The 26,152-nt window shown below is 31.3% G+C and overlaps 2 protein-coding genes across 3 annotated transcripts; one reads left to right on the top strand and one right to left on the bottom strand.

Moving 5' to 3' along the window:
- Positions 1–938: 938 nt before the first annotated feature.
- On the bottom strand, positions 939–26,147 carry LOC140436595 (serine/threonine-protein phosphatase PGAM5, mitochondrial-like). 2 transcript variants are annotated; one of them, XM_072525544.1, is made up of 7 exons: positions 25,971–26,147; positions 25,761–25,918; positions 25,343–25,521; positions 20,921–21,048; positions 11,769–11,855; positions 7,638–7,771; positions 939–4,593 (listed from the first exon to the last, which is right to left on the bottom strand). In XM_072525544.1, exons 2-7 carry the CDS (start codon positions 25,916–25,918, stop codon positions 4,443–4,445), a joined length of 837 nt encoding a protein of 278 aa, XP_072381645.1. In that variant the 5' UTR covers positions 25,971–26,147; the 3' UTR covers positions 939–4,442. The 2 variants fall into 2 exon arrangements, with proteins under 2 accessions (XP_072381645.1, XP_072381646.1); XM_072525545.1 differs by having other exon boundaries at positions 7,638–7,768.
- Positions 16,608–19,521, top strand: LOC140436596 (uncharacterized). The gene is made up of 5 exons (XM_072525546.1): positions 16,608–16,707; positions 16,766–16,949; positions 17,920–17,982; positions 18,358–18,496; positions 19,045–19,521. The coding sequence occupies exons 1-5, from the start codon at positions 16,628–16,630 to the stop codon at positions 19,395–19,397; spliced, it is 819 nt and encodes a 272-aa protein (XP_072381647.1). The 5' UTR covers positions 16,608–16,627; the 3' UTR covers positions 19,398–19,521.
- Positions 26,148–26,152: the final 5 nt, after the last annotated feature.

The raw sequence follows: 26,152 nt of genomic DNA, 5'->3' as shown, positions 1-26,152 counted from the left end.
CTTTTTCTTTATATGTTTACCTCACTTCATTTCAAATATCACCATACCAATACGTATTTTCTCTAATTTTCCTACCTTCTCATCCAGTCCGTTTAGTGCTGTCAAACTATAACACTATTGTCCATACGTCATTACATAACCAAATTCTTAAAATATTAGCATCTATCAGTCTATACAAAGTGTATTACTCTATATTAAAAATAGTCTTGGTAAATGATGCAATACAAACAAGGTTTTAAAAAAAATAATACACTATAAATAACATACTAGCTTGTTTTATTCGAATATTTTTACAGAATAATTTGTCAAAGAAAAACAGAAATTTTTAATAAACAAAACAGTGGCACTATACAAATATAGACATATTCAAGAACCTCTTTAGAGACATACTTATTGAAATAGTCTATAATATATATTCCCATTCAAGAAAAAGCGCGCTTAAACAATTGCACGTGAACAAATCATGGTACTCGAATACACAGAAAGTACGACTCGCATATTACTCTCACTACCATTATTTTAAGATACCGCTGGAAACATGATCACGCTAATTCTTGTATTTCGCGCGCTTTTTGCGAATTGTGTTATAGAATACTCAATAAGTACAACTTCTTAAAGTTTTTAAAAATCTTATGTCCAAAACTTATTTAAACAAATCTTCATATAAAAGAGCCTTAAAATTATACTGAAGATTACACAAAGTAAGAATTTCACAGCATTCTTTGTCAAAAAGACACATTTTTAAAAATATTTTTGGAAAAATAATACCTTTCCAATTGTATATGAAAAAAGTGAATCTGGAAACTTCACAGACTTTGAATTTAATATAAAAACTAGTATATTTAGCATCTCTGATATGGTATCAAGCTTGTAATACCTACAGTGGGTGATAAAGTGATAAAGTGAGTCACCTGACAAAATTGGAATTTTTGTTTAATAATAGCTAATACATGAACTGCAAAGGACATATATGTGTTTATACATATAGTATTGGGTTGTCAGAGTTTGCGAAATAACAATAAATACCGGCAACTACTCAAATACCACTTTACGTATTGTTTACAAAGCATACTCTGTTCATGTATATTCGAATGTTTAGTTTTAGACGTTATTAGTGTCAGTTTAGAAGGCAGTACCCTTTCAATATTATGGTGTAGCCAATAATCAGATATCAAATCAAGAAACTGACACGGCAAGGTGAGTATTTGAGGGAGCTGCTCCTTAAAAATGCCTCCTACAGGTAAAGTTGGTTTCGAATAAGAATTTCACATGGCTTCTTGATGACTACGCATCTTTTCACAAGCAATACCGGTACCTTGCAAGAAAAATTTTTCGCTGACAACTAGGTAAAATGCTTGAGTGATCTAGTACGTAGCCAGATCTTAATTTGAACAAAATCTTTGTAAGTTGATGAAAAAGCAGATAGCAACGGCATAGTTTTAATAGTTTTCAGATTTTTAATATTTCAATTAATCCTAGAAAGATAACTGCCGCATTCGGCGATTGGTCTCACAGTTTATAACTTCAGTCTAGTTTATTTGTCACGTTGGCAAATGAAGTAGGTATCTACTAGTATAGCAATATCAAGCTTACAAGTTTTAAAAGGTTTTACCTTTTTTTGTTTGTGCAAATTCCATTATATACATTTTGCTATGTTTTAGACGTTTATCTAAAGGATTATTACAATGGAAGACTTGAAATCAAGTTACGAGGGAAATTAACTGCTATCAGACAAGAAACTTGGCCAGTTTTGGCTAGAAAATAATTCTGGGAATCTTATAATAATAAGAACTTAAAGATAATGAAGAATATGAAGCATTTAAAAACTCAATTAGCGAATATGAACAGGCCAGCGATAAAAATGTATCGGATAATATGTCCCCTATTCCTTGTATTAGAAAAAAATAGTGGTATAGTAGGCGGTACTGTAGCGCGAAGTTTCATACTTTATTTTCAATATTTTTAAAATTTTTAATAATATTTTTAAATTTGAATAAAGTAATTTTATTATTTATTTACTTTTATTTCACTATTTTTATACAATAATTGATTTACAAAGTTTAGTTCTTTATTTTGACAATTTTTTGTACAGTCGAAAGTAAATAACACCGCTGTTAGTTAATATCGTTGCTGTAGATTTTAATAAAATTGAAAAAGTGTGTGTTGTATAACGAATCTCTCGTCTGTGTAAATGGACTCTTCCAACTATTTCGTGACGATCGTCTCAGCATTTTACTATAGATAAAAATTAATATAAGGCCAGTGTAGAAGATTCGCTTCAAAAGAATCTAGTAGGAAAGCCAAAAAATATTGAAATTTAGATTTATCAGAAAAATCGGACGAATCAGAAGAATTACAAGATGATATTCCAGTTGATATCTCAAGTCTTAATTCGAGGTCTGCGCAAATATGTCTTACAAGGAAAATGTTTTCATCTCATTAAATATTTTTACATTGTTGATGTGAGATACCTACTATTATTGATGTCATTGTTAAATATACCAACGTTGAAATATTAATCAGATATCAAATGTATAAAGAAAAAAAGCCACAACTTCATTCACAAAACTCATAGAAGTAAAGGCTCTTTTCTTGACCTCCAAAAATAATCTCTAATCAGAATTATTTAATAAATCTCATTATTACACATGGAGTTGAAGATCAGTCATTACTCGCTTTCTTCTAAAGCTCTGAGAGATTTGAGATTAAGAAATACCGACAGATCTTAACGATGGCCTATGCGAATACCACTGGCCACTGATATGGTCTTTTTAAAATCTTCAACAAGATAATACAAAGAGGATATGAAACTGTTTTCTTGTGGCATGTGGCAAAGAAGCCTCATCTTACTTAATGAAAAAAAAAATGGATAGCAAACTCATCAACAGAATGTAGCTGATTCTGGTTCTCAATACTAAAAGAAGTCAACAACACGAATATATCAACATTAATTGATTAATATAAGGTCAAAGACACATCATCTACAATTAACTACTCTCTTAACTCAATTCGTCAACCCAAATCATGGCTATTTACCTACAAGATCGAGGCCAATTAAGTCACCTGTCAAATTGGTTGAAACAAAGCGCCAATTAATAAACAACTTCAAATTAAAATAACTAATGATTTTATAATCTTCTTTGAAAACGAAAATGAAAAATGTAATTTTTATTACAATAATCAATTCTGGTCTAATCCCATATAAATACAATATTTAAGATAATCCAAGGCATCTATGCCGAGTATGCCTGGATTATAGGCAAACTATTTTTCGTGAAACGGTATACTTGATAAGTATTCACTGCTTATGTATGTGTAAGAATTTTTCCTCCTTTTTAGAAGAGAAAAAGTTAATAGGTTTATACTTTTGTATCTCTGAAGGACGTTTGCCACTCTTAGAAATAATGCAGGATAACTTATTGCCATTCTTTTGGAAACTAGCCTAAAAGAATGTGATGTAGTAAGATATCAATGTCCTATTACAACAGGGATGAAAAGATACCTTCTCTCCAGAAGATTTGTAGGGTTTGACGATTTATATGCAGGTTTATCAAGCTCAGCGTTTGCGCCATCTTCTACAAATGTTGTAATGTCAAAAATTGAGCATTAAAATACATTTCACGTTTTGCTCTTTGCTTTCTGTAAGCTCACCATTTGGATCTAAGTAATTCAACGGCATTGTGGGTCTTATATAGTCGTAACATAAATGCATTCTTTGAGGGAGTCGTTTTGTGACCCAATGACCACTAAAAAATGTAGACTCACTTTTTGTTTGGAACAAAACATCGCGAATTACTATGCTGTCTGTTTAGTAGTGTCAATTGAATAAATTGAATAGTGAAATTTAATTTATAGTTGCTAAATAATCTCAAAAATGAGATCATAAATTTACAAATGGTTATTTTTTAATGAAAGTAGAAACCGAGAGTATTTATACACTATTTGCAAAATTTGTAACGTGATGAAATAAAATATAAACATTCTGCATTTTATGGCTTTGTTCTAAATAGTTTTCAAAAAAACAGAACCTTCAATTTTAGCAGATGACTCTAATAATCTGATTCTCTAAAAAAGACCCACTATGTCTGATATTGGAGTATGTCTTCAGTTCATTCGATATTTCTTTAATACTGTCATTACGTATATAAAAATTTGAACACTCGACTAAAAATATCTGTATAATTCAAAGTTAACTACAAAAATCTTTTATTTTTTGCAGACACTTTGCGGAGAAATCTGGGAGCAAAAAGGGTTTGCACAGTCTGACGTAAAAATAATGTTACTTTTATAATAAAAACCGGTTTTACTTAGATACACCAAGTTTCAATTCAGTTTGACCACAACACAACTCTTTAAGAGACACAAATGTTTTCAATGGCTGAATCACAGCACGCATTGTTTCACTTTGTGACAGTTTTAACAAATCAGTGATAATAGTCTAATCATGTGCTGGTAATAAACTTGGGAGGCATGTGTCCGGTGTCTCCTAGTATTCTAAGGATGCATCTACCGCTTGGTGTGATGGTGATCCAAGTTATACTACCATGGTTCAGGGCTATTCTCAGCCACGCCTCTGCAGGAAACTGGAGAGCTCTGGAAAATAAAGCGTGAATTACTTATTTTTAAGATACAGGTAAAGCAAATTTGTATATTTTTATGGAGTGATTATATTTTTTTAACTCATTTATTCGGCAATATGTCAATGCGGACAATAAGCGTAACACTGGGATGTTTTGTGATATACACTGTATATTATGGTACTCTAATATAATGCTTGTCTGTACAGTGAGCTTCAGAGATAAGCAGGATGTCAAGCTTCTCGTTTTTTATAAAAGATTTGACTTTACATTCCAAACTCCTATTTTATATTTATACTGTACTGTCATTATAATGCGAGTCTATTAATGACCCTGGTTAGTAAGTTAGGCATCCTTCCTATTTGCTCGGTGAGCTTGCCCGTCATTTCTTCTAATTTGCTTGGAAAATTTTGGCTGGAAATTATGAGTTTTGGTTTGGAAAATTATGTACTTTTTAGGTACAGTTATGGTCACTATTTCAAAACAAATCGTGAACTTATGATATTTTATAATTATACTTTAACTTATTTTTTATTATTCTCACCATATTCTCTCATATTTTACTTATGATTGTATTTTAATGATATCTAGTTAAAATTTAGAAAGAAAGCAGTAAATTTTTCATAACTGTACTTAAATAAATCCATGTCATAACTTACTTGGTAACCTGCCTAAAATTTGGTATTGTGTAATAATTTTTAAACTTAGGTACAAAATAACTAAGTTAAATGATTAACTATCCAAAAAGCTTTATTTTAAGCATACGTTGATATTACAGTAACAAGTTGTCATTTTGGTAGTGAGAAATTAGTTCGCCTGTCACTTAATAGATGGGAAACTAAGTTCGTGTGTCATTTAATAGAAGGCAGCAGTGATGTATTAAATGGCAACAGATATGCGTTTGTCGTTTTTAAGAAAAATCTGCAAAACATTGAAAACGATTTTTGTGGTTATCCAGTAACCATGGAAATACGAATCACGTGGTTTTGTTTAACAAAGCAGCCCCTCCCAGTAAACATTTTGGCCTCGTTTGACCTTTAATCATGACTGTATAAAGTCACAGTGTCTTAACAATACAATTATACCATTTTTATAATTGGCACCTGACGTTATATATAATCATGGTTGAAAGTCAAACAAGTCCCAAAATGTCTCAAAATGTTTACTGGGGGATAATACTGGTTTTAAATAAAATCATCAATTAATTTTTGTCAGTACATTTAAATATTTCCGTAAGTGAAAAAAGTTATTGAAATTTACTTGAGTAATAATTAGAAATGAGATGAAAAGGTGAAATTTTCTGAGGAAAAGATTTCCCCTGTTCACATTCGACATGAAAAAAATTGTTATTGTAGTGATGCTGTTTTTTAACTGACTTGCATATTTTAGATTTCTTAGAAATACTGTTCTTATAAATAAATAGTAACTCAATATTCATTCATTTGAGAATTGGCATAATCCCTTTTTAGATGATTATTTACTTGGGTTTCAAACAATTGCAAATTTCTTATCAGTTTGAAATAAATATTTTTGAGCAGGTAAAGAATTAAGAATTGCAGTCTTGAATGCTGTCTAAATACAAAAAATAATAAAATATTTCCAAATGAATGAATTTTGTATCTATTAGTGAGAATTTCCTCTTAGGTACATTATCAAAAAGCCTCTTTTGTTAAAATACCATGGTCATCAAATTATTATAAAAAGGTATTTGTTATTGATTAGAGAGATTAGTAAAATTTTGTTTATATTACATTAGCTTTTCCTATTCTAATAATTTTCTACACAAACAAGAATGAAAAAAAATATGATTATTTTTATTAAATTTTAATTTGAAAAATCAGTAAACGTTTGAAATTAATTTAAAATGTGTATAATAGGATAAATACACTTTTTAGTGTATACATCTATTTTCAATACTTAAAATTGTTAAAAAATATTCAGTCAATCAATATTAGGAAACAAGACTGGTATACACTATTTAAAATGTATATAAAACTAAAAAACCAAACTCAAAATCAAAATAGCAACTTAACCTCAAAAGGAAATAAACAACAACATGATACAAAAATTATATCGAATGATCCACATAACCAGATAAAATCCGAAAATTAAAATTTGTGAAACTTCAACTAATAACTAATATCAACTTACATTGAAGAATACTGCCGACTGAGAGCGGACTGTGCCGATCATAAGTTCCAGTACTTGGAGTCGCTGGCAACAATGTCGCTGTTCAGAAAATTAAATTTCGGGAAAATTAAAATATTAGAATATGATGTACGTGCTGCCATCTACTCAAAGAATTGTTACACGTTAGTTTATTTGAGTGCCACTCATGCGTGAACATACTCCCTTAATAACGACTACAGTTACTAAACTGGGGAAGAAAAATTAACAATAAAGAATTAGCAATTACAGTGAAGGCTCAACTTTAAACGGCGTATACTCAAAATTTGCTTTTTGTCACTTATATCCCTTTCCATCTAGGATGCTCATATATACCGATATATAACGAGAATGGCCTGACTTTCATTAAATCCGGTCATGAATCACTTATGAGACGAGCTCAAACACAGAGTTAGCGTACCAGGGACAGTTAGGAAAATGAAAGTTGCGTTAGATGAAACGACTCGCCAGGAATCAGTCAATCCTGTCAACCAGAAACCCATAAAGATCCCTAAGAAATACCATGTAAACTGTAATAACGCTGATGTGAATTCATATATTAATTTTTAAGTACTTAATTGATTATGTTTGTTAGTTTAATTTTTTGTCCATTATATAGAAACTTTAATTTAACACATATTTTCTGAAATCAATATTAGGATGCTTTTGTTAAGTTTTTTCGGGTTAAGTCTTTAGGTTATTAACTTATCAATAAAGGCTTATAAATAAAAGAACCTCTAGTCACAACTTTTTACATCAAATAGCATATATATTTGACACAGCATTTAAAAATAACCAGTATTTGTCTTTTAAGTCGATTTTGTGCTAGTATATGTAGAAATAATGAAATTTAACGATTCAAAGACCATATTTATAGAACAGCTCTACACTCACCTGCATACAAAGTAGCGGATAACGTTGGCATGGCATACTAACAATGTATAACTGTCTCGTTCTTGTTTGACATCAGCGCGGTGAAAGTATTTCCTGAATGCGGCTTCGATTCTTGAACCATCTTGATAGAACTTCTTAAAAAGATAAAATAGAAAAATACCTTGATAGAGTAATAAAAAATAAACTCAGGAGTTAACTAACAGTAACATTGCCCGGCATTAAACTAAATTTATTAGGATACTGAAATGAAAAAGTTAAAATTATATGATCTTTTGTTTATTAAATATATATATATATATATATATATATATATATATATATATATATATATATATATATATATATATATATATGTATATATATATGTATATATATATATATATATATATATATATATATATGTATATATATATATATGTGTATATATATATATATATATATATATATACAATAAATAACCAGAAAATAAACCAGATACTACGTCCCTGACGGCGCACACGGAGAAATCACCCACATAATGACAAATTTGTCACAAAATCCAAATAAAAGATAGTAGTGAAAATAAAATAAATAAATAAATAAAATTATTAAAACAAAATAAATTGGCGATTCGTCAATTCTCCCCCTCCCTCTCCCCGTAAATTCATTTATTTTGTAAACAAAACGAAATCGCTGTGATCCTATCGTAGTGATCCTATCCCGAGTTCCTTTTCTAACTTGGCTGAGCCGCACTGAAGACGACCAATAGCCAGAAATACGTATATATGGTTGCTTTCCATCGATATATAGTTTATTTCACGAAAAATGGTTGAGTGCTTAATGATTGCAATAAAACCCGACCGCAAGTACCCCAGCTTAGTTAACATTAGTTGAGCAGGTAAGTATTCAGGTAAAATTGAAGCTACTGTGTAGTGTCGTTATCTTGTTTGTATAATAAATTCCTGGTAATATAAAAACGATTAAAAAATCGTATAAAATTATAAAAACGATTAGAATCCATTTTATTTCATAAAGTTGTAAACATTTTAACAGTGAGTTTCACTATCAATGGTTGATCTTTTAATGACCACAATAAATTTGTTGATCGTTAAATATTTCCTGGAATAATTATACAGGTTCCCTCTATTCTCTATAATTTGTAAAAGTATATAAAACCGATGAGAAATTTTTAAATATACGTTTTGTTTCATTTAGTTGAAAGTGTTAGAAGTGTTACCAGTGTTTTTTTTTATACCTATAAAACAGCATTATGTGGCGTCCGTGGAAAAACGTTGATGGTGCTTCTTCCAGTGTTCCAGCAAAGAACAAGCATTTATCTGCTGACGCTAGAGAAATCGTAAAAACAATATATAGTTCTTTACTTACAAGAGGACTTACTGCTAATACTGCTGCCAGTGAAATCTCTGATTTAACGAAAATACCTCTAACCACAGTGAAAATAATTACATCAAATCTCATTAAGTCAAGAAGGAAACGTAAGGGGCGTACTGAATATATAACTTCCATAAGAAAGTACCGTACAGAAGATCGACCAATAATTTATCTGGACGAGACATGGTTTGACACTCATGAAACATCATCCAAAGGATGGTCCGATTCTTCCAACAGGTGTCAAACAAAAGCTCCATCAAACAAAGGGAAAAGAATAACAATTTTACATGCAGGATCAGAAAATGGTTGGGTCCCAAATGCGGTATGGCTTTCTGCAAAGAAAATTAAAGACTCCTGCGTGGACTACCATGAGGGTACAACGGCAGAGCTTTTTGAGCAATGGTTTAAGAATTGTCTTATACCTAACCTTCCTCAAAATAGTGTGATAGTAATGGACAATGCAAGTTACCACAGTCGTCAATTACATAAGTCTCCAAGTGCAAATAACACGAAAATTGAAATTCAAAACTACCTGTTAGAAAACGATATATATATTTTGAAGAAAGTTATTTAAAAAATGAACTGTTGGACGTGTTAAAATCATTTTCTATTAAAAAAGTATATGTTTGTGACGCATTGGCCGAGGACATGGGACATACAGTGTTACAGCTTCCGCCCTACTATTGTTTATTTAATCCCATAATGTGGCACCAACTAAAGTCAAATGTTAGGTCACAAAATGTTTCTCCGACTTTAAGTGGTAGTGTAGTCGAATTGATAAGGAAATGTGTTGATGATGTCTCCCCAGAAAGTTGGAAAAATTCAGTACGGCATTCATTCAGTAATGAACGTAGAAACTTCATATGTTACTTTGAATCACATAATTAAACCAATTGTTATTAATCTTGAAGAGGATAGCGACAGCGAAACAGAATTAGGTATTTAGGAATTCATAAATATATTTTGGTTATTTTGGGTATTTTTTTGTAAATATTAACCTGTATATATTTTTCTATATTTTTTTTCAATTCATTTATTTTTTGTACATTATGTATTCGTTTGTATGTATATACTGTAAATAGAACTATTATTACTGTACATTTTTAACGATATCCGATTAGGAAGAGCAAAAACTTTTAAACACGCCAGTTTTTTGCTGACAGTCCTAAGCCTGTAATTTAGATCCATATAAACTACTTTCTTCATGTTAAAAATTGTTCAATTATCAAGTATATTCACTTGAACAACCTGAAAATACCATATGAAATAATTTAACAAATTTTTATAATCGTGTATTACACAGCTACCAATGAAATATATTAAATAAAAAACTTTCTGAAGTGCGACCCTGTGTACTACGGTAGTTTATTGAGAGACTCTTGTATACACAATGGGATCAACTCAGGTAACCATTAAGCACTCAACCATTTTTCGTGAAACAAGCTATACCTATTTTGTTTTTTGTTTTCCTATTTTGCGAGACAGGCCACTACATTTTACTTTCATATATAATATATATATATATATATATATATATATATATATATATATATATATATATATATATATATATATATATATATATATATATATATATATATATATATATATATATATATATATATATATATAATTTAAACGGACTTTGTCACAAAAGTTGATCACCCAGTAATATATTATTAGTGTGATAATTGTGACAACCCGTCAAAGGAAGTGTCACAAGAGGTCCATCGAAATGCCGAAAAGTTTAAAAATCGACGTGTCCGAGGGATTTTGTTTTATTGTTAAAATAAACGAGTTGACAGGGGGATAAGACATAAGACCTCACTGTATGGTGTTGCAAGTGGAGAGATTAAAAGGAAGAGTCATCATCATCATCATCATTCAATCTTCGCTTATCCACTGCTGGACATAGATCTCCCTCATAATTTTCCATCTATTTCGCTCTTGTGCCTCTTGCATCCAATTCCTATGACAACGTTTTAGATCGTCAGTCCAACGTGTTGGTGGACGACCTCTACTTCGGTAGGCATCATCTCTTGGTCTCCATTCCAGTATCCGCTTTGTCCATCTATTGTCTGTCATTCGAGCCACGTGACCTGCCCAGTTCCATTTTAGTGTTGCTACTCTCTCTACTGCATCAGCCACTCCTGTTCTTTGTCGTAGCGGGCGATCTTGTCTCGTAGTGAAACGCCCAACATAGCACGCTCCATCGCCATTTGACAAACACGGATCTTTTGAACTGTTCGCCTTGTCATGGTCAACGTTTCGGCACCGTAAGTTAACACTGGCAAAACACACTGATTAAACGTTTTTTAAAATACCGACAATCACAAAATGGTATAAAATCTCGAGAATCATATCACAATAGATAGGTTGACAGAATTCCCAGAATTTTTTCCTATTTACAGATCAAGAAGGACACCATTAATGATTCTGATAATAGACAAAAAGCATATTCATCAGTAAGTTCATCAGTACATTTGCAAATAACTACTTACAACTATGTATATAAATCTTGATAATACAAGTTAAAACTTATTTAAAATTAAGAATTGATGACATAATCTCGATAATAAAAGATTTTAACTCATGGGGAACATATTCAAACCTTACTCGAAAATAACGCCGACTGTATGTAACAAGTGCCAATAACCAAATCGGTTGACAATCTATATTCCTCCTTTTGGATAAATTTTTATAATTCATACGTATAAATTTACAAAAATAAAGCTTTTTCATTTTTTGTACAACACTTACATAACTTTCCGGTTTCCAAGAACGTACTGGTGGTTCAGGAGGGACAGGAGAACCTTCCCTTAAAAGTTCGCAGTTTACTACAGGAACCTAAAAGAAAAAAACGTTTTAGTCCATGGTATGTTTTAATATAGTGATTGATGAATTTCCAAAATTTTCATACCTATATTATAAATGTGAAATCTTTTTTTAGGGTCAACTTTTAATGCGAATAAATATGTACACTTAAAATTCTATAATGATATCTCACATATACACATACACAAGGTAACCAGGACCTCTCCTGATGGAAGAACGAGTCAGTCAACGGTACTCGGAAAACATCACCAACAGGCTAAGGAATCAAACTGTAAATGAAAAAGAAAAAAAAATGAAAGAATTGAGAGCATTCTATAAGAAAGTTAACATCAACAGAAAAGAATTCAAGGCAACCACAAGACAATGCAGAAGTCCGAATGGCGACTTATTAACAACAAGAAATGATGTATTGAGTAGATGGGTGGAATACTTTAACCAGGCACTTAATATGGAGGAAGAAGAAGAAGAAAACCTGGAAGACGAAAGAGATGAGGTAAGGGGAGCAGACAAGAGGGAAGAGGAACCACCAACGATTCTTGAAGTTAAAGATGCAGTTAAAAAACTAGCCAGAAACAAATCACCCGGAATAGATAATCTCCCAGTAATCTCCTCTAACTATATAAAGAAGGTGGCCATGATACCATTATAGTATTACAACAGCTTATAAAAGAAATATGGGCACATATATGGTAAAAATATTAAGATAGGACGTCTGAGATGGATAGGACATGTAATGCGGATGGAACCAAATGACCCCGCTAAAAAACGCTCCTTGATAGACCCATTGGTCAGAGAAGAAGAAAAAGACCCAGAACAAGGTTCCTTGATAACATCGATAAAGACATGAGCAATTTGGGAATACGTGCTTGGCGGAGGAAGGCGATGGATAGGGACAACTGGAGAGTAATTCTTGAGGAGGCTAGGACCCACGCAGGGTTGTAAAGCCAGAATGATGATGATTATGATCTCACATATAACTATCTCCCTAAATAATACTATATATTATTTAAAAAACGGGTGTGGCGGTCCAGTGGGACTGCCGGTAGGAGTTCATATGTCCAGTGGGACATATGTAATGCTATAGGTAAGAGAGAGCAAAAAGAGAAAAAGAATTAGGTATACAGGTATATGGTGCATCGTTTGCTGTATATAAACATTTGACCTGTAATAAAGTATAGTAAGTAAATGAAGGATTGAATCAATAATTTAATGAAAATATATATTTTTGACGTGACAACGTCTTAAATTAGGTTGTGGCTCGGAGTCATTTAAGAAAAAGTGTAACGCCCGCTCACGTCTGTTACAGTGAGTCGCCGAACGAGAGAGAGGCCCGCCGGACCGGCGAATGCCTTGCGTCTCTCTCCCACTCAAACATGATCGGTCCGCTGCGCGCGGCACTAGAGAATTAGGCGCGTTGAATCGCTAAAGTTGAAAATCGTTGAAAGTATCGTCAGCTGTGTCTGTAGTGAAAATGTGGAGTGCTTAGATTCGTCATTTACAACAACTACAACAATAAAGGTAAATAATTGTACACTAATATTTCATTATCGTAAACTATGATTGATTGATTAATTGTTAGATTGACACAAAAGTTGAGAAACTGAGTTTATAGGTTATGTCATACTATTGACAAATGTTGATAGTGTTAAGTAAATTATTAGTTTAAATCACTCTGCAATCAATCGTAATTCAGTCGATTGAGAAGAAACAGCGCGTATTGCTAGTCAAACATTTAAAATAACAAATTATAACTTCTAACCTGTCAAAACAGGGCGACCAAACAAACGAACTAAACCGACCAATCACCACGCGCGGAGTTAGAATTTAACTGTGTTTAGCAAGAATTTCAAATTCCAATTTTAGTAAATCTTTTAATTTTCAACTTTACCATTTACATTTACAAATTTTAATTAATTTCAAATTTATTTAGCAAAAATTTGAACCTTCGATCTGAATAAGTGTTTTGATTTTCAAATTGATTCTTTAAAATTAAAAATATTAAAATATATATAATCAGAAGTGAACGTCACATAACATTATCTGTACTTATTATTATTTAATATGTAGGCAAATACATGTGACCATACTTGGTAGACACAATTGGAAATAGTAATTTTTTATAACTGAAAAAAATAAATATATAAAATACTGGTAGCAAACAATAACTTCAATGATCGATATCTCCGCAACTAATTGATATATCGAAAAAATTTTCAAATAAATTTTGTAGAAAATAATAAGATCAATAATATAATATAAAATAAATAATATATAAAATAATATATAAAAATATAATATATAAAATATAAATAATATATAAAATACCTAATAAATCGGTAATGCAATTCTTATTTTCATTCAATTCCTTGTTCCTATTGTGCAATTTAATAATATTCATATCAATAAATATTCTACCGAGAAAAAGACGTTGTCACGTAAAATCTTCGCCCGTAAAACCGACTTTACAGGCAACCGATTTTTTATTTTTATATATGTATAAAAGGAGTTGAATGCAAAAAATTTTTTACACATGCTCTGCAGTAAAATTCATTGTTAATTTTGTTATTAATATAAAAATACAATACAATACACTGCCACATAATTCAATATTATAATACAATACAAATTGTATGTTTGTGGTAGATGTTTGTGGAAGATAAAAAAACCAACAACTCTGATTATGTTGTAAATTTTCATTTTAATTTAAAATTTAGGATAGGACATATATAGGATATATATATTTAGGATATATATTAAATATATATACAAAAGGATCATTTTTATTCCCGATAGAGAAAATATATCTTCTGTCTCTCTCTTACTCATATCTTACATATGTAATGATTTCACCGATTCACTCCCGCGCAAATTTCCAACGCCGACCGCGCGTATAGAAGTATAACTTCAAAAATAAATAGAAAATGGACTTACATGGTTTTATTCCAGCTTAAATGACTACAAATTATAACGAAATAATGAATTGTCTTTATTAATTTCACAAAAAAATTTAAAAAAAAAATGGATTCCGCTAGACCCCACGACGCAGTTAACGGCAGAATAAACCACGACGCCAGTTGAGAGTTAAAATACCGCTTCTTATTCTTAGTGTGCCTCATCCCTTAAGAATATTGGCGATCATCACCGCCCATTTTACTCTATCTGCACCAGTTCTGAAGAGTTCAGTTGTTGTTTTTCAACTCCACTGCTTTAAATTTTTCAACTAGGACGTGCCTCGTCTACTCGGTCCTTTTTGATTATTTTAACTTTTTTTTTTAAGTTCCGTCTAAGCTTTTAAACAGAGTAGATGTATTTTATGGCTGTGTATTGGGCAATATGTTATATTTAGTGATATGTCTGTAGAAAGGAGATTGATGATCCAGGTGGAACAATTATAGATATTCATGGTGAGTGCATTCCAATTAAAGACAATTATAATAAAGATTATATTTCTAGTTCTGAGACAAAACATTATGATAAAAACATTCGTTATCACTTAAGCGATACAGGCCTATTTATTGTTTACATAGAATCTACTTATAAAATTGTAGGTAAATTACGTCCGATTACAGTTAGTCACTATTTACATTTAAATAATTTCAAAAGTAACATTGCTGAAATTAAATCTATTGGTAGAATCAACATTAAGGTAATTATAAATAATGCTTTATCTGCTAATATTGTAAGTAGCGACTTTTTAGAAGCCAACAATTTAATTGCCTATGTCCCATAGTTTTTTGTAGAACGTCGTGGTTTGATTAGATCAGTTGACACAGGGTTTAGCAAAATATATCTATTAGAAAAACGTAAATCTGAAAATCCAAATAGTGAATATTAAAGAACTAAAACACTAAAACGTAGTGTCATTACAGAAACAAATAAAACTAAACTAGTAAATAGCCAACTTGTATGTATAACATTCATGGGATCTTCTTTACCAAAGGAAGTCATAATCAATAGTTGTATTTTCCAGTGGAACCGTGCATATATTCCGTTATACAGTGTCAGAAATGCCTAAGGTATGGACATATGACACAACAATGTAAAGGGAAAGAGCGCTTTAAAAACTGTGATGAAAGTCATATTAAACTCCATTCGCTTAGCTCGGGTATATTTTGACAGATTCATTGTCGGAAACCTACAACACAACAATTCCTACTTCTCAGTATTGATAGCTCAAGTATCCTACTATTGCAGAATTCTTTCTTTAAAAAAAGAAGAATTATTCTAAATAATGGAAGTGTATACTAAACCCATCTAATTTTGCATAGTATTTATTTAAATAATATATTTTAGTTGTTATAATTTAACATAACTATTTATTATATGGTGCAGATAAATAAATACTGATTGTCAGTAATTCGCAAAGTTCTATTTTATTTACTATTTAGTTTTACTATTAATATTGGCTATGAGTACGTGTGCTTGGTTGTATAGTATTTTCCAGCCACTTTTAGTCTGTCAAAAAGTAACTAACTTCGCAAAAAAGTAATTACTAAATTCACTAGACAGTTCGGGCTGGGAATAGCGAACCGAGCCGGTTTCCGAAACGTTATTCAAATCTCCGATCATCTAATCGAGCTGTTAGATTTGATCAACTGTTAACCAGTGTTTCTGAAACGTCGATCATCTTAAAATTACATGATCGTAGAAAATCGATTATCTGACATACGATTTGGTATCGATACTGTCACAATTGGCTGTCATCCTTCAAAATTTTCAATAAATAACCAAAAAATTTCAATCTGTATTCAGTAGTAACATAATTTATAAAATTAATATTAAAAATGAGTAATCCCAATGCAAATCCTCCACGGAAAAATTATACAGAGAGTGAGAAATGTTTGCTGTTGGATATAATTGGAAAGTAAGTACGAAATTGTCTTACTTAGAGAACAAATTTCTAATTGTATCTTTGTTTTCAGATACAAGCATATAATTGAAAATAAATGTACCAATGCTATGTTCACCGCGCAAAAAAATGAAACCTGGGAAAAAATAGCGCTGGAATATAATGTCAGCGCTGAATTTCCCAGAACCCCAAAGCAGTTGAACACTGCTTATCTTAACCTAAAAAGGATCACTCGCCAAAAAGTAGCAGAGGAAAATGTAAGTGTATAAAACTTTCGGTTGATTTAGAGCTATATGGATTAGTGATGGTCAGAATCGATTACTTATGGGAATCGGTTACTGGGGAATCGAGTACAGTAAGGAATCGGATACTTTATTGAGTACTGAGTACCGAGTACTGTGGCTATCAGATTTTGAATAAATAGTCGGTTTGTAAATCTTTATCTATGATTTTTCAATTATTTGTGTGGGTTTTACGTATTTATTTTGTTTTATAATAAATATAATTTTTGCAAACAAATAAAAACATTTTAATTGGCCCAACCAAACATATAATTCAGATGCCAAGGTAATGATCTTATGATCATTGCATGAAATTCATATATAACCACTCTTTCTTAATACATGTTTCGGTTCTTTTTAAAAAAATTTTGATAATTTTTTTGTTAAAATTAAAACACTGTTTTATATTACTTATTTTTTTAACTAAAAATGTTTTCTTTAAAATAAATTAATATTAATAATAAAATAAAAAAAAAAGTTAAAAGATTTGATTACACTATGCTTAAAAAAAAAGCAGTCCAGTGATATACAAAAACAAAAAACGCACATGCATTATTGGTATACGAAACAAATACAGATTTACTTACAACAACAAACGATAACCACCAACTCCTATCCTATAATTCCACTATTTCCACTGTTAACTTAACAGTCTTGACACTCGATGTAAAATTAAACACTTTGTAATATTCTATCTAATACCGATTTCGAACCATAAAATAATCACTAAATACTCATCACTCAACACTCAATTGTATAATAGACTGTAAGTACTGTAACTCAGACCGTTCTATCAAGTTCTATATTCGGCAGGTATTCAGTACTCAGTACTCAATCGGTTTCCAGTTCGAGTACTCGAGTACAATTGATATTGTAAGGAATCGGATACTATTCGATTCCAGTATTCGAATACTCCCATCTTTAATATGGATTAATTACATTTCAGATTCAAAAATATAATGACCAGAAGGTTTTGGACCAGTTAAAGAGAGACCAAACTGCAGACAAGGTATACTTAAATTTAAAGCTCTTAACACCTGGTCAGTTGAATTACACTATGTCTGAGTGGGATATTTTTATAAAAATATAAGCCAATAAAACTAATTTCTTGATGGGAACTAACCTAGTGTTGAGACAATAAAAGTTTAGTATTTGAGGGTGTTCAAGTCATATTTGTGAAATGATGGAAGTCTTGCTTTATAACTTTGATAAATAAACATCTTTTCATCAGGAAAAGTGGTGTAAGTATTTAAGTAAAAACTTACACCACTTTTTCTCTGAAGAGGTCTATGTATATATCAAGATTATAAAATAGGGCTTACATCATTTTAAGAATATGACTTCCACCCCTTTGATTTTAACCCAACTAATGAATTGTTTTCAGAAAGATGTACTTGCAACAGGTGGTGGTACATTTAAGCCTCGTCTCACAGATGTAGGGGCACAAATGTTGGGTTTGATTGGCAATCAAATCCAACCTTTATCCAACAGTTGTGACAGTGCATCTGGTTTCTTCACATCTGGTGAGTCCTTATTTTATTAATTTATTTAAATAAAGGTAACTAACTTTAAATTCATTTATATCTGGACCTCAGAGGTAAACTAAATTATGTTGACTTGGTGTTGTTTGAATAAGTACCTTTTATTCACTTATTTTATTAGTTGGATTATTATTTAAAGTTTGATTGTTAAAGATATTATTTATTTCTATGTTGATCAATAATAAATCTGATAACAAGGATGATAAGTGCCAGATCTACACATAGCCTATACATAGCCAGATCTTGTGCCTGTCTATAGACATCATTAAACAAAAAAAGATCTTTTGATAAACAAAATTTAAGCAAACTTAAAAAATGAGAATTAATATCTCTATAAATATTATTAGTATGAATTACTTATTATAATTATTTATTCAAATTCAAAATTAAGATAGATTATTAACTTAGCTATTAAGATAGCTAAAGTAGATAAATAAAAGTAACTACCTACCTAATTCGAAAAAAAATTTTTTATAAAGAAAAAACTATCTGGTATATCTAAAAAAATTGAATTTTTTTTATTTTTGTAGTTGCACAAAACAGTCAAGTGGAAGTAGATTATCTACAATTGGAAGACACGGAGCAGCCATCCAATGTACCCTCTACTTCTGCTGTGCTGCTCAGTACACCCTCAACATCTGCTGTCCTGCCCAAAAAAACAACTAAAATGTCTCAGGCTCGTTTAAAAAATAAAAAATTAAAAAATGTAGGGAGCGAAACGCTTAAACGTATTTTTTATATAAAAAAAATTGAGTCAGCAAAAATAGAAAAAAAAAGTAAAATAGTAGTTTTAAATAACGAGTACAGAAAAAAAGAAATTTTAGAAGTAGAGCTTCAAATAAAAAAAATTGAACTGAATAAATTGTTAGGTAATAGTGGTTAGGTAATAAAATAATTGTAAATAAAAATTGTAATTAAATTAAGTAATAAAATTAATAAAAAAGTGTTTTTCAAGGTTTATTTACCCACTTATTAGAATGAGTTATAACTAGCTTCATCCTCTGCTTCTTTGTTATGGTGTTGGGCCAATATATCTTCAGCATATTTCATGGGAATCTATTTCTTTCATTTCCTTCTGATATTGTTTTATGTCTCACTCCCTTATAGTAGTATTGATTTAATGATACTATTAAATGTGTTTTGGCTAATTTATGTTGAGGATATGATATGACAGGACTTCAAAGGCCTGTTGTTCTTTTCCTATTCTATGTTTAATGCTTGCCTGGACTCCACCTTTTGCACTATTATACTATCAAGGTAGCAGAATCCTTTAACCTGTTTAATTTCTTCTTAATTGATGTATAGTTTACCATGTTCACTTATTCTTATCTCTACTATCTTATTAGTGATGATTTTAAAACCAACCTCATCTGCCTTTCCCTCCAGCTTCCTTATCACGTTCTTCATGTCATCTGTTGTATGTGATACCAAGCAGATATCATATTATGCATATTGCATATCTTGGATTTAATTGGCAACCAAATCCAATCTTTATACAACAGTTGCAGATGTTGCATCTGCTTACTTTACATGTAGTGAGTTCTTTTTTTATTTAATTATTTAACTATAGGTAAGTAATTCTAAATTAAATATTTAAAATTAAAACATTACATTAACAAAAATTATAATTAAATAACTAATAATTATAATTAAAAACTAAAAAACTCTTTATTTAATAACTATTTAACCTATATAATAACTAAAAAACTCTATTTAATAACTAAAATCAACTCTTTATAAAAATTAACAGCCCTTTAATCACCCAATAACCTCAAATTAGGTGACAGACGTTTTTGACCGCCGTTTGACATGCGAAACTAGTTAATCGGCGTTTCAGAAACTCAAAACACTTATGATCGACTGTTAACTAACGATTAATCGCTTGTTAAATCAGGTGATCGACCGTTGTTGAATGTAGTTTGATTGACGTTTCTGAAACTCAAAATGCGTTTAATCAACGATTAACCATCGAGTACATAATTTTTGAGATGATCATCCTTTCGGAAACCGGCCGCGAGTATATTATGGATTGCTCTGTGGTAACCAAATGTTTACATTATGCTCAGCAGCACTCGGCACGTTGGATTCAATTCGGTGAAACTACAGGCACTAATTTGTTTAAATTACAACCAACAGTAGCTGCGAGCCTATTTTACAAATTTGTTACACAAAGTAGAAATACAGTGTCGGCTATCATAAGATTAAAAGTAGATCATGAATACTAATATTTGTATGTAATTACGTGGCTATAGGTTCTAAAGGAGGCTCAAATAAAAAAAAAATTAAATACTACCATATGGATTTTACATTAAAGCATTTTGTATCTTAACTAGTTTTTAAGAACAAAAATGACCAATTGCAGAAAAAAATTCGTAAATGTATTAATTAATCCACTAAATACATTACCTCTGTTAAATATTTAGATATGAGAGATCCAGTCTCTTGTGCTCGAGTCATTGTTGACTTTACAATTTCTGTATATGGAAGATCTAACTCTTTCAACCTCTTGCCTGTATATTCTGCTTGTAGACATCCTGTAAATTATAAAGTTAAGTTAAAGTTATAATTATACATCAACAAGAACAACAAGACCAGAGTTATAATGTCAACAGGGGGAACAGAATGCATAGAACTAAAAGGAGGAATCTGCCAAGGAGACTCGCTCAGCCCATTGTTATTCAATATATTGATAAATCAAATAATTCACGAAGTAAGAAAACGACACGGATACCACATGGGAGCGCATAAAATCACGAAACTATGCTATGCCGATGATACAGTACTAATTGCTGATAACGAAGATGACCTACAAAGGCAGCTTCACACCTTCAATATCACAGCAAACAAACTTAATATGAGAATATCAGTAGAAAAAACTAAATGTATAGTGATCAGTAAAGAGCCGCGTAGATGCAAACTAGAAATAGACGGCAAAATTGTAGAAAAAGTAATGAAATTCAATTACCTAGGAGTAGAGATCACTAGTGACAGAGATATAAGAACAGAAACCACAAGGCAAGCATCAAAAGCGGTCCAAGTGGTTGCCTCCGAGAAACCATATAGAGAAACAAATATCTGACCACGGAAAGCAAAATGAAAGTATACAAGACAACAGTAAGACCAATCCTAACATATGCAGCGGAGACAAGGATTGATACAAGAAAGACGAAACAACAAATCAACAATATCGAAATGAAAGTATTAAGATCAATAGCGGGCATATCATTAAGAGACAGACAAACCAACAGAAGTGTACGCGAACAATGCAAAATTCAAAATATTAACAGGTGGATTAAAACAAGAAAAACCACTGAAACGAACATGTAAACAGAATCAGACCAGATAGATTAGCGAACATCTGTAAAAACAACAAGCCATATAGCAGAAAACCCGTTGGAAGGCCGCCAAAAAGGTGGAAAGGTAATGTACAGTCAACAACGACTGAAACAGAATAAGAGGCAGACAAACAGGAGTAATCCTAGTCGCACGAAGCAGAAGAAGAAGAATTATACATCAAGTATAACGACTCCAAGCATAATAGTAAAATAGATTTTTGTCTAATTACTATTATAATAGTGGCATATTTTACACAATTAAGTTTAATGTAGAAAACCTATCACAAATAATAGAGCAATTTTTTTATAACAGAAATATGGCAACAGTGTAAAATGCAAAATGGTGAAATTTTTTTAGTTTGAAAAAAATCTATCAATGTGGGTACTCCAATTTCTTGTTTACAGTATATCAGACCACACATATATTTTCGTATTTCAGTGCTTCAAATTGTACCTAAAGCTATTGATACATCATAAGTTATACAGATCTGTCCCATGAGGTAACTGATTAGCATGCATCAGAAGTCAGACCATATCCATTATTAGTTCTGCAATGAGGAACATGGCAAATTGAATTCTGAAGCAGTGAATGGAAGGGGGTATGAGAACAAATTAGCTAAAGCAATTCAGGAGATTGGATAATTTCATTAACCCTTTCGATACTGTTGCTGTAAAAGTACGATTTTCATTTGCAACTTTGATGAGCGAGCGTCGTACTATTACGAAAAGTAATCTCCATCGTTCAGGTTCTGTCACCGTACATGTTTAAGTATTTACATCTTTGAAGAGCTATAATCGTAATAATCGTTCTACATTGTCCATCTTGCCTATTAGTATCGTTCATGTACGTTACGATCCACAAATACACTATACTGATGCTGTACATACACGGCAGCACATCATCACCCACCCTAGCGCCGTACTTTCTGAATACCATTTTTTGAAGTTTTACGAAAAAATATTCCACTACTTCGATAAAACGAATATAAACAAACTGACGACAAACGAAAAACGATTCAATCACTTCAATATAAAGAATGTAAACTGCTGAGTCGCCGTTTCGTTCGCGAAGTGCAAAATTTTCCCGGCGCTGTATATGAGCAACGCGCAACCGATAATTGGCCCGTAGCGAAAGGGTTAAGAAGCTTAAAAATAAAGATCAAGTCAAAGTTAACTCTTCTGGTAAAAAAAATTCATATTCAATATAATCTAGACAAAAGAACATTATGTCAGAAATCTTCTTTGAACTCTCTCTAAGTTTTTGATACATGATACATGTATAGGGAAACCAGATTATAGTTGAAAAAATTTCAGGTATGCCTCTTAATAAAACCAAGTTGTCGTATTGTTGCATATAAGATCTATATGCAGATTGAAGGACAAATTTCTGTAAAAAAACCACACCTAGATCTGTGACATTATTGACTCTCTCAATCAAAACATCCTCTAAATTGTAATTAAAACCCAGAAGCTCAAGAGATCGATAAAACTAGATCACCTGACTTTTTCAAGAGTGATAATTAAATTTTTATTAACACACCAATTTACAAACCTGTCCAATGATTTCTGTAACCCAACACAATCAGAACAGTCTCAAATAATAAGAAATAATTTTATGTCATCTGCACATACTAAGACTTCACAGTTAGTCAAGGATCTGATAGCATCATTAATAAAAAATGCAGGGTAGAGGTTCTAAAAGGAAACTTTGTATAGTAGCTTGGATCTTGGAAAGTATTTAGTTGAAGTAAAGCCCTTCAGTTTGATATACAAAGACAGGTCTTGCATATAACTTTTCAACTAGTAAAGAAGTTCACCATAAAAAAAATCCATTTTATGCAATAAAAGACCCTGTCGAATGCATTAGACAAAACACTATAAATGAAATCCCCCTGAGAACTGTTTTGTGAACAGTAAAGTGACCTAGTCCAACAAAACCATGCAAATTAAAGCACAGAAGTGAAACAAACATTTAATTTTAAGGATCGCAAAAAGAGAATCATGCAGAAGGCTTTGCAAGGAGATAGAATATACTGCACAAATGTCAAGGCTCCATAACATTATCTCCAAGGACTTAAGAAAAAAGTCTCTAGACTGATGATTCTAATGTCATTTGTACTGAAGACTATATAAGAACTGCTTGATAGGTACACTAGGGATGGTGTATTGGTTGAATCTCTGATACATCAGGACAGTATGTATACTTCACCACCTCATACAGAGTTCTTAAAAATCAAGAGGTGATGCTGTGTTCATTTTTTTGATATATAGGAAGCATTTGAATCATATGTTTAAATCTACCAAGTGAAGTAATTTATCTTGGGGCAATATTGGACTCCAGGCTTACTTGGAATCAGTAGATAGAATAAATAACAAAGAGAGATAACTATGTTAATGTATGGGATTTAAGACCAGACATGTTAAATTCGATTTATAACATGCTGGTAAAACCCACAATTACATATGCATCAGTGGTATGATGGCCAAAAGAGCAGCAAAAAAGTGCAATCCTCAAATTAAGCAAGGTGCAAAGACTTTCTCGCCTCAGAATCACAGGAACTAAGAGGGGCACATCACCGGCAGCTATGGAGGCTCTGCTGGATCTCCCTCCTTTACATGTAACTATAAGAGGTGAGTTGAGGATGGGATATTATAGCATGGGACTGCAAGAAAACCTGAGCAATGTACTGGTTAGATCAAGAAATAGCAACATAATAAGTGAAATGGATGCTGAATCGATGATGATTTCTAACCATATGGCACCCAGATTTAAGCTTGAAGTATCTTTTCAAGTGGACATTTGACCACGAAAGAAATGGGACAGAGGAAACTCTCGATCCAAACTGTAAGACCCACACCCCACCTGCATATATTGGGACTGTTTCATGGAGACATAAGCTGCACTAGGCCTTTATAAACCAGTACAGGGTTCCAGAATTCTGGAATGGCTATCATAAAGGAATGGAAGATGTACAATAAACCAATTGGCTTCTGTATGCCCAGTTTATAACAGCCACCTTCCAGGAAAAAAAATGCACACCATCTCATACAGAGGGCGGAGTAAGTTGTTAAAAACCAAGAGGTGATGCTGGGTGCATTTGTTGATATATAAAAAGCATTTGACAGTAGGTACTTCTTTCAAATAAATCACAAACATGTGATGAGTCATGAAGTCTAAACAAGTTCTTTCTCTATTTCTTTTTTTATAGATTATTTTGTAGACCACTGGCCATTTTTTTCATAACAAAAATCAGTAAAAATAGAGATTATAACAAAAAGAATATTTGCATTTTACAACAAAAAATGAATTTATTAAAGAAAATAACTAGAAAATCTACATTTAAAGCAGTTACTTAATAGAAATAATAAAATATAAAATATTGTTTAGAACATAATAGTATGTACTAGAAAAGTGATGTACTTGTGGTTATATTGATTGAAATTAAATGTTCTAATACATAGTAATATTGTGTGTTGACTTCTATATACTTACCCAATTTAGTAAGTATTCTATCTTCATCAGTAGCACCATTTAAATTGTACTGTCCATGTCTAATTAGGATAATATGTCTATATGCTTTGGGTTTCAGCTCTTTTTGTTCATTAATATCATTTTGTTCTGATTCTGAAAGATTATGAGCTTTGGGGTTTCTTGTGAATTTAGGAGAACGGCTAAAAAGAATATATGGTGTCTAAAAACATTAACAATAAATAATGAGATGAATTGTATGATGGATTTATATAGGTATATAAAATTGGCTGTATCTTTTAATATATTATATATATAATTTGATTTAACAATTATTATTTATGTTTCAAATACTTAAACAAATAAACTCAAACCCAAAATATTTAAGTTATACCAAGGAATATAGATGCTATAAGCGTCTTTATTCCTTGGTTACACTTACTGGTCCCAGTTTTCATCCCATTTAGCAAAAGATGAAGGTGTATAATTTGTTGTCCAAGAATTCAAAACTTTATGGTTATTATTCATATAATAATATGTTGCAACACCTGACACTGCTGTTAAACCTAAGAAGAGCCTTTTGGATTTGCTGAGGGACATCTAAAAAGAAGAGATTAACCACAGCATTGGATAAAAATAAAAATTCCCATACCTTTGCAAGTTTAAAAACTGAGGTTCAGAAATCTTGGACGTTTATATACGGTAGAAATTTGAAATAGTGCACTTATTTTTTATTTGTTGTTTATAAACTAAATTATTTAACCTATAATAACATTTGATCACAATGTTCCACCGGTCCACCAGATTCTATTCTAAATTCTAAATAACATGTGA

This window comes from Diabrotica undecimpunctata, chromosome 3 (assembly GCF_040954645.1).
Source record: "Diabrotica undecimpunctata isolate CICGRU chromosome 3, icDiaUnde3, whole genome shotgun sequence".
NCBI classification, from domain to species: Eukaryota; Metazoa; Arthropoda; class Insecta; order Coleoptera; family Chrysomelidae; genus Diabrotica; species Diabrotica undecimpunctata.
The sequence above is the reverse complement of the archived record's forward strand: the minus strand, read 5'-3'. Positions and strand labels throughout refer to the sequence as shown.

Excerpts from the sequence above, each read along its gene's own strand:
- LOC140436596 (XM_072525546.1), top strand. The coding sequence starts at position 16,628 with ATGAGTAATCCCAATGCAAATCCTCCACGGAAAAATTATACAGAGAGT. Across the intron at positions 16,950-17,919 it reads AAAAAGTAGCAGAGGAAAAT|ATTCAAAAATATAATGACCA; the intron begins GTAAGTGTATAA and ends ATTACATTTCAG. Across the intron at positions 18,497-19,044 it reads ATCTGGTTTCTTCACATCTG|TTGCACAAAACAGTCAAGTG; the intron begins GTGAGTCCTTAT and ends TTATTTTTGTAG.
- LOC140436595 (XM_072525544.1), bottom strand. The coding sequence starts at position 25,918 with ATGTCCCTCAGCAAATCCAAAAGGCTCTTCTTAGGTTTAACAGCAGTG. Across the intron at positions 11,856-20,920 it reads TATCTAAATATTTAACAGAG|GTTCCTGTAGTAAACTGCGA; the intron begins GTAATGTATTTA and ends TTTTTCTTTTAG. Across the intron at positions 7,772-11,768 it reads CTTGGAAACCGGAAAGTTAT|AAGTTCTATCAAGATGGTTC; the intron begins GTAAGTGTTGTA and ends TATCTTTTTAAG.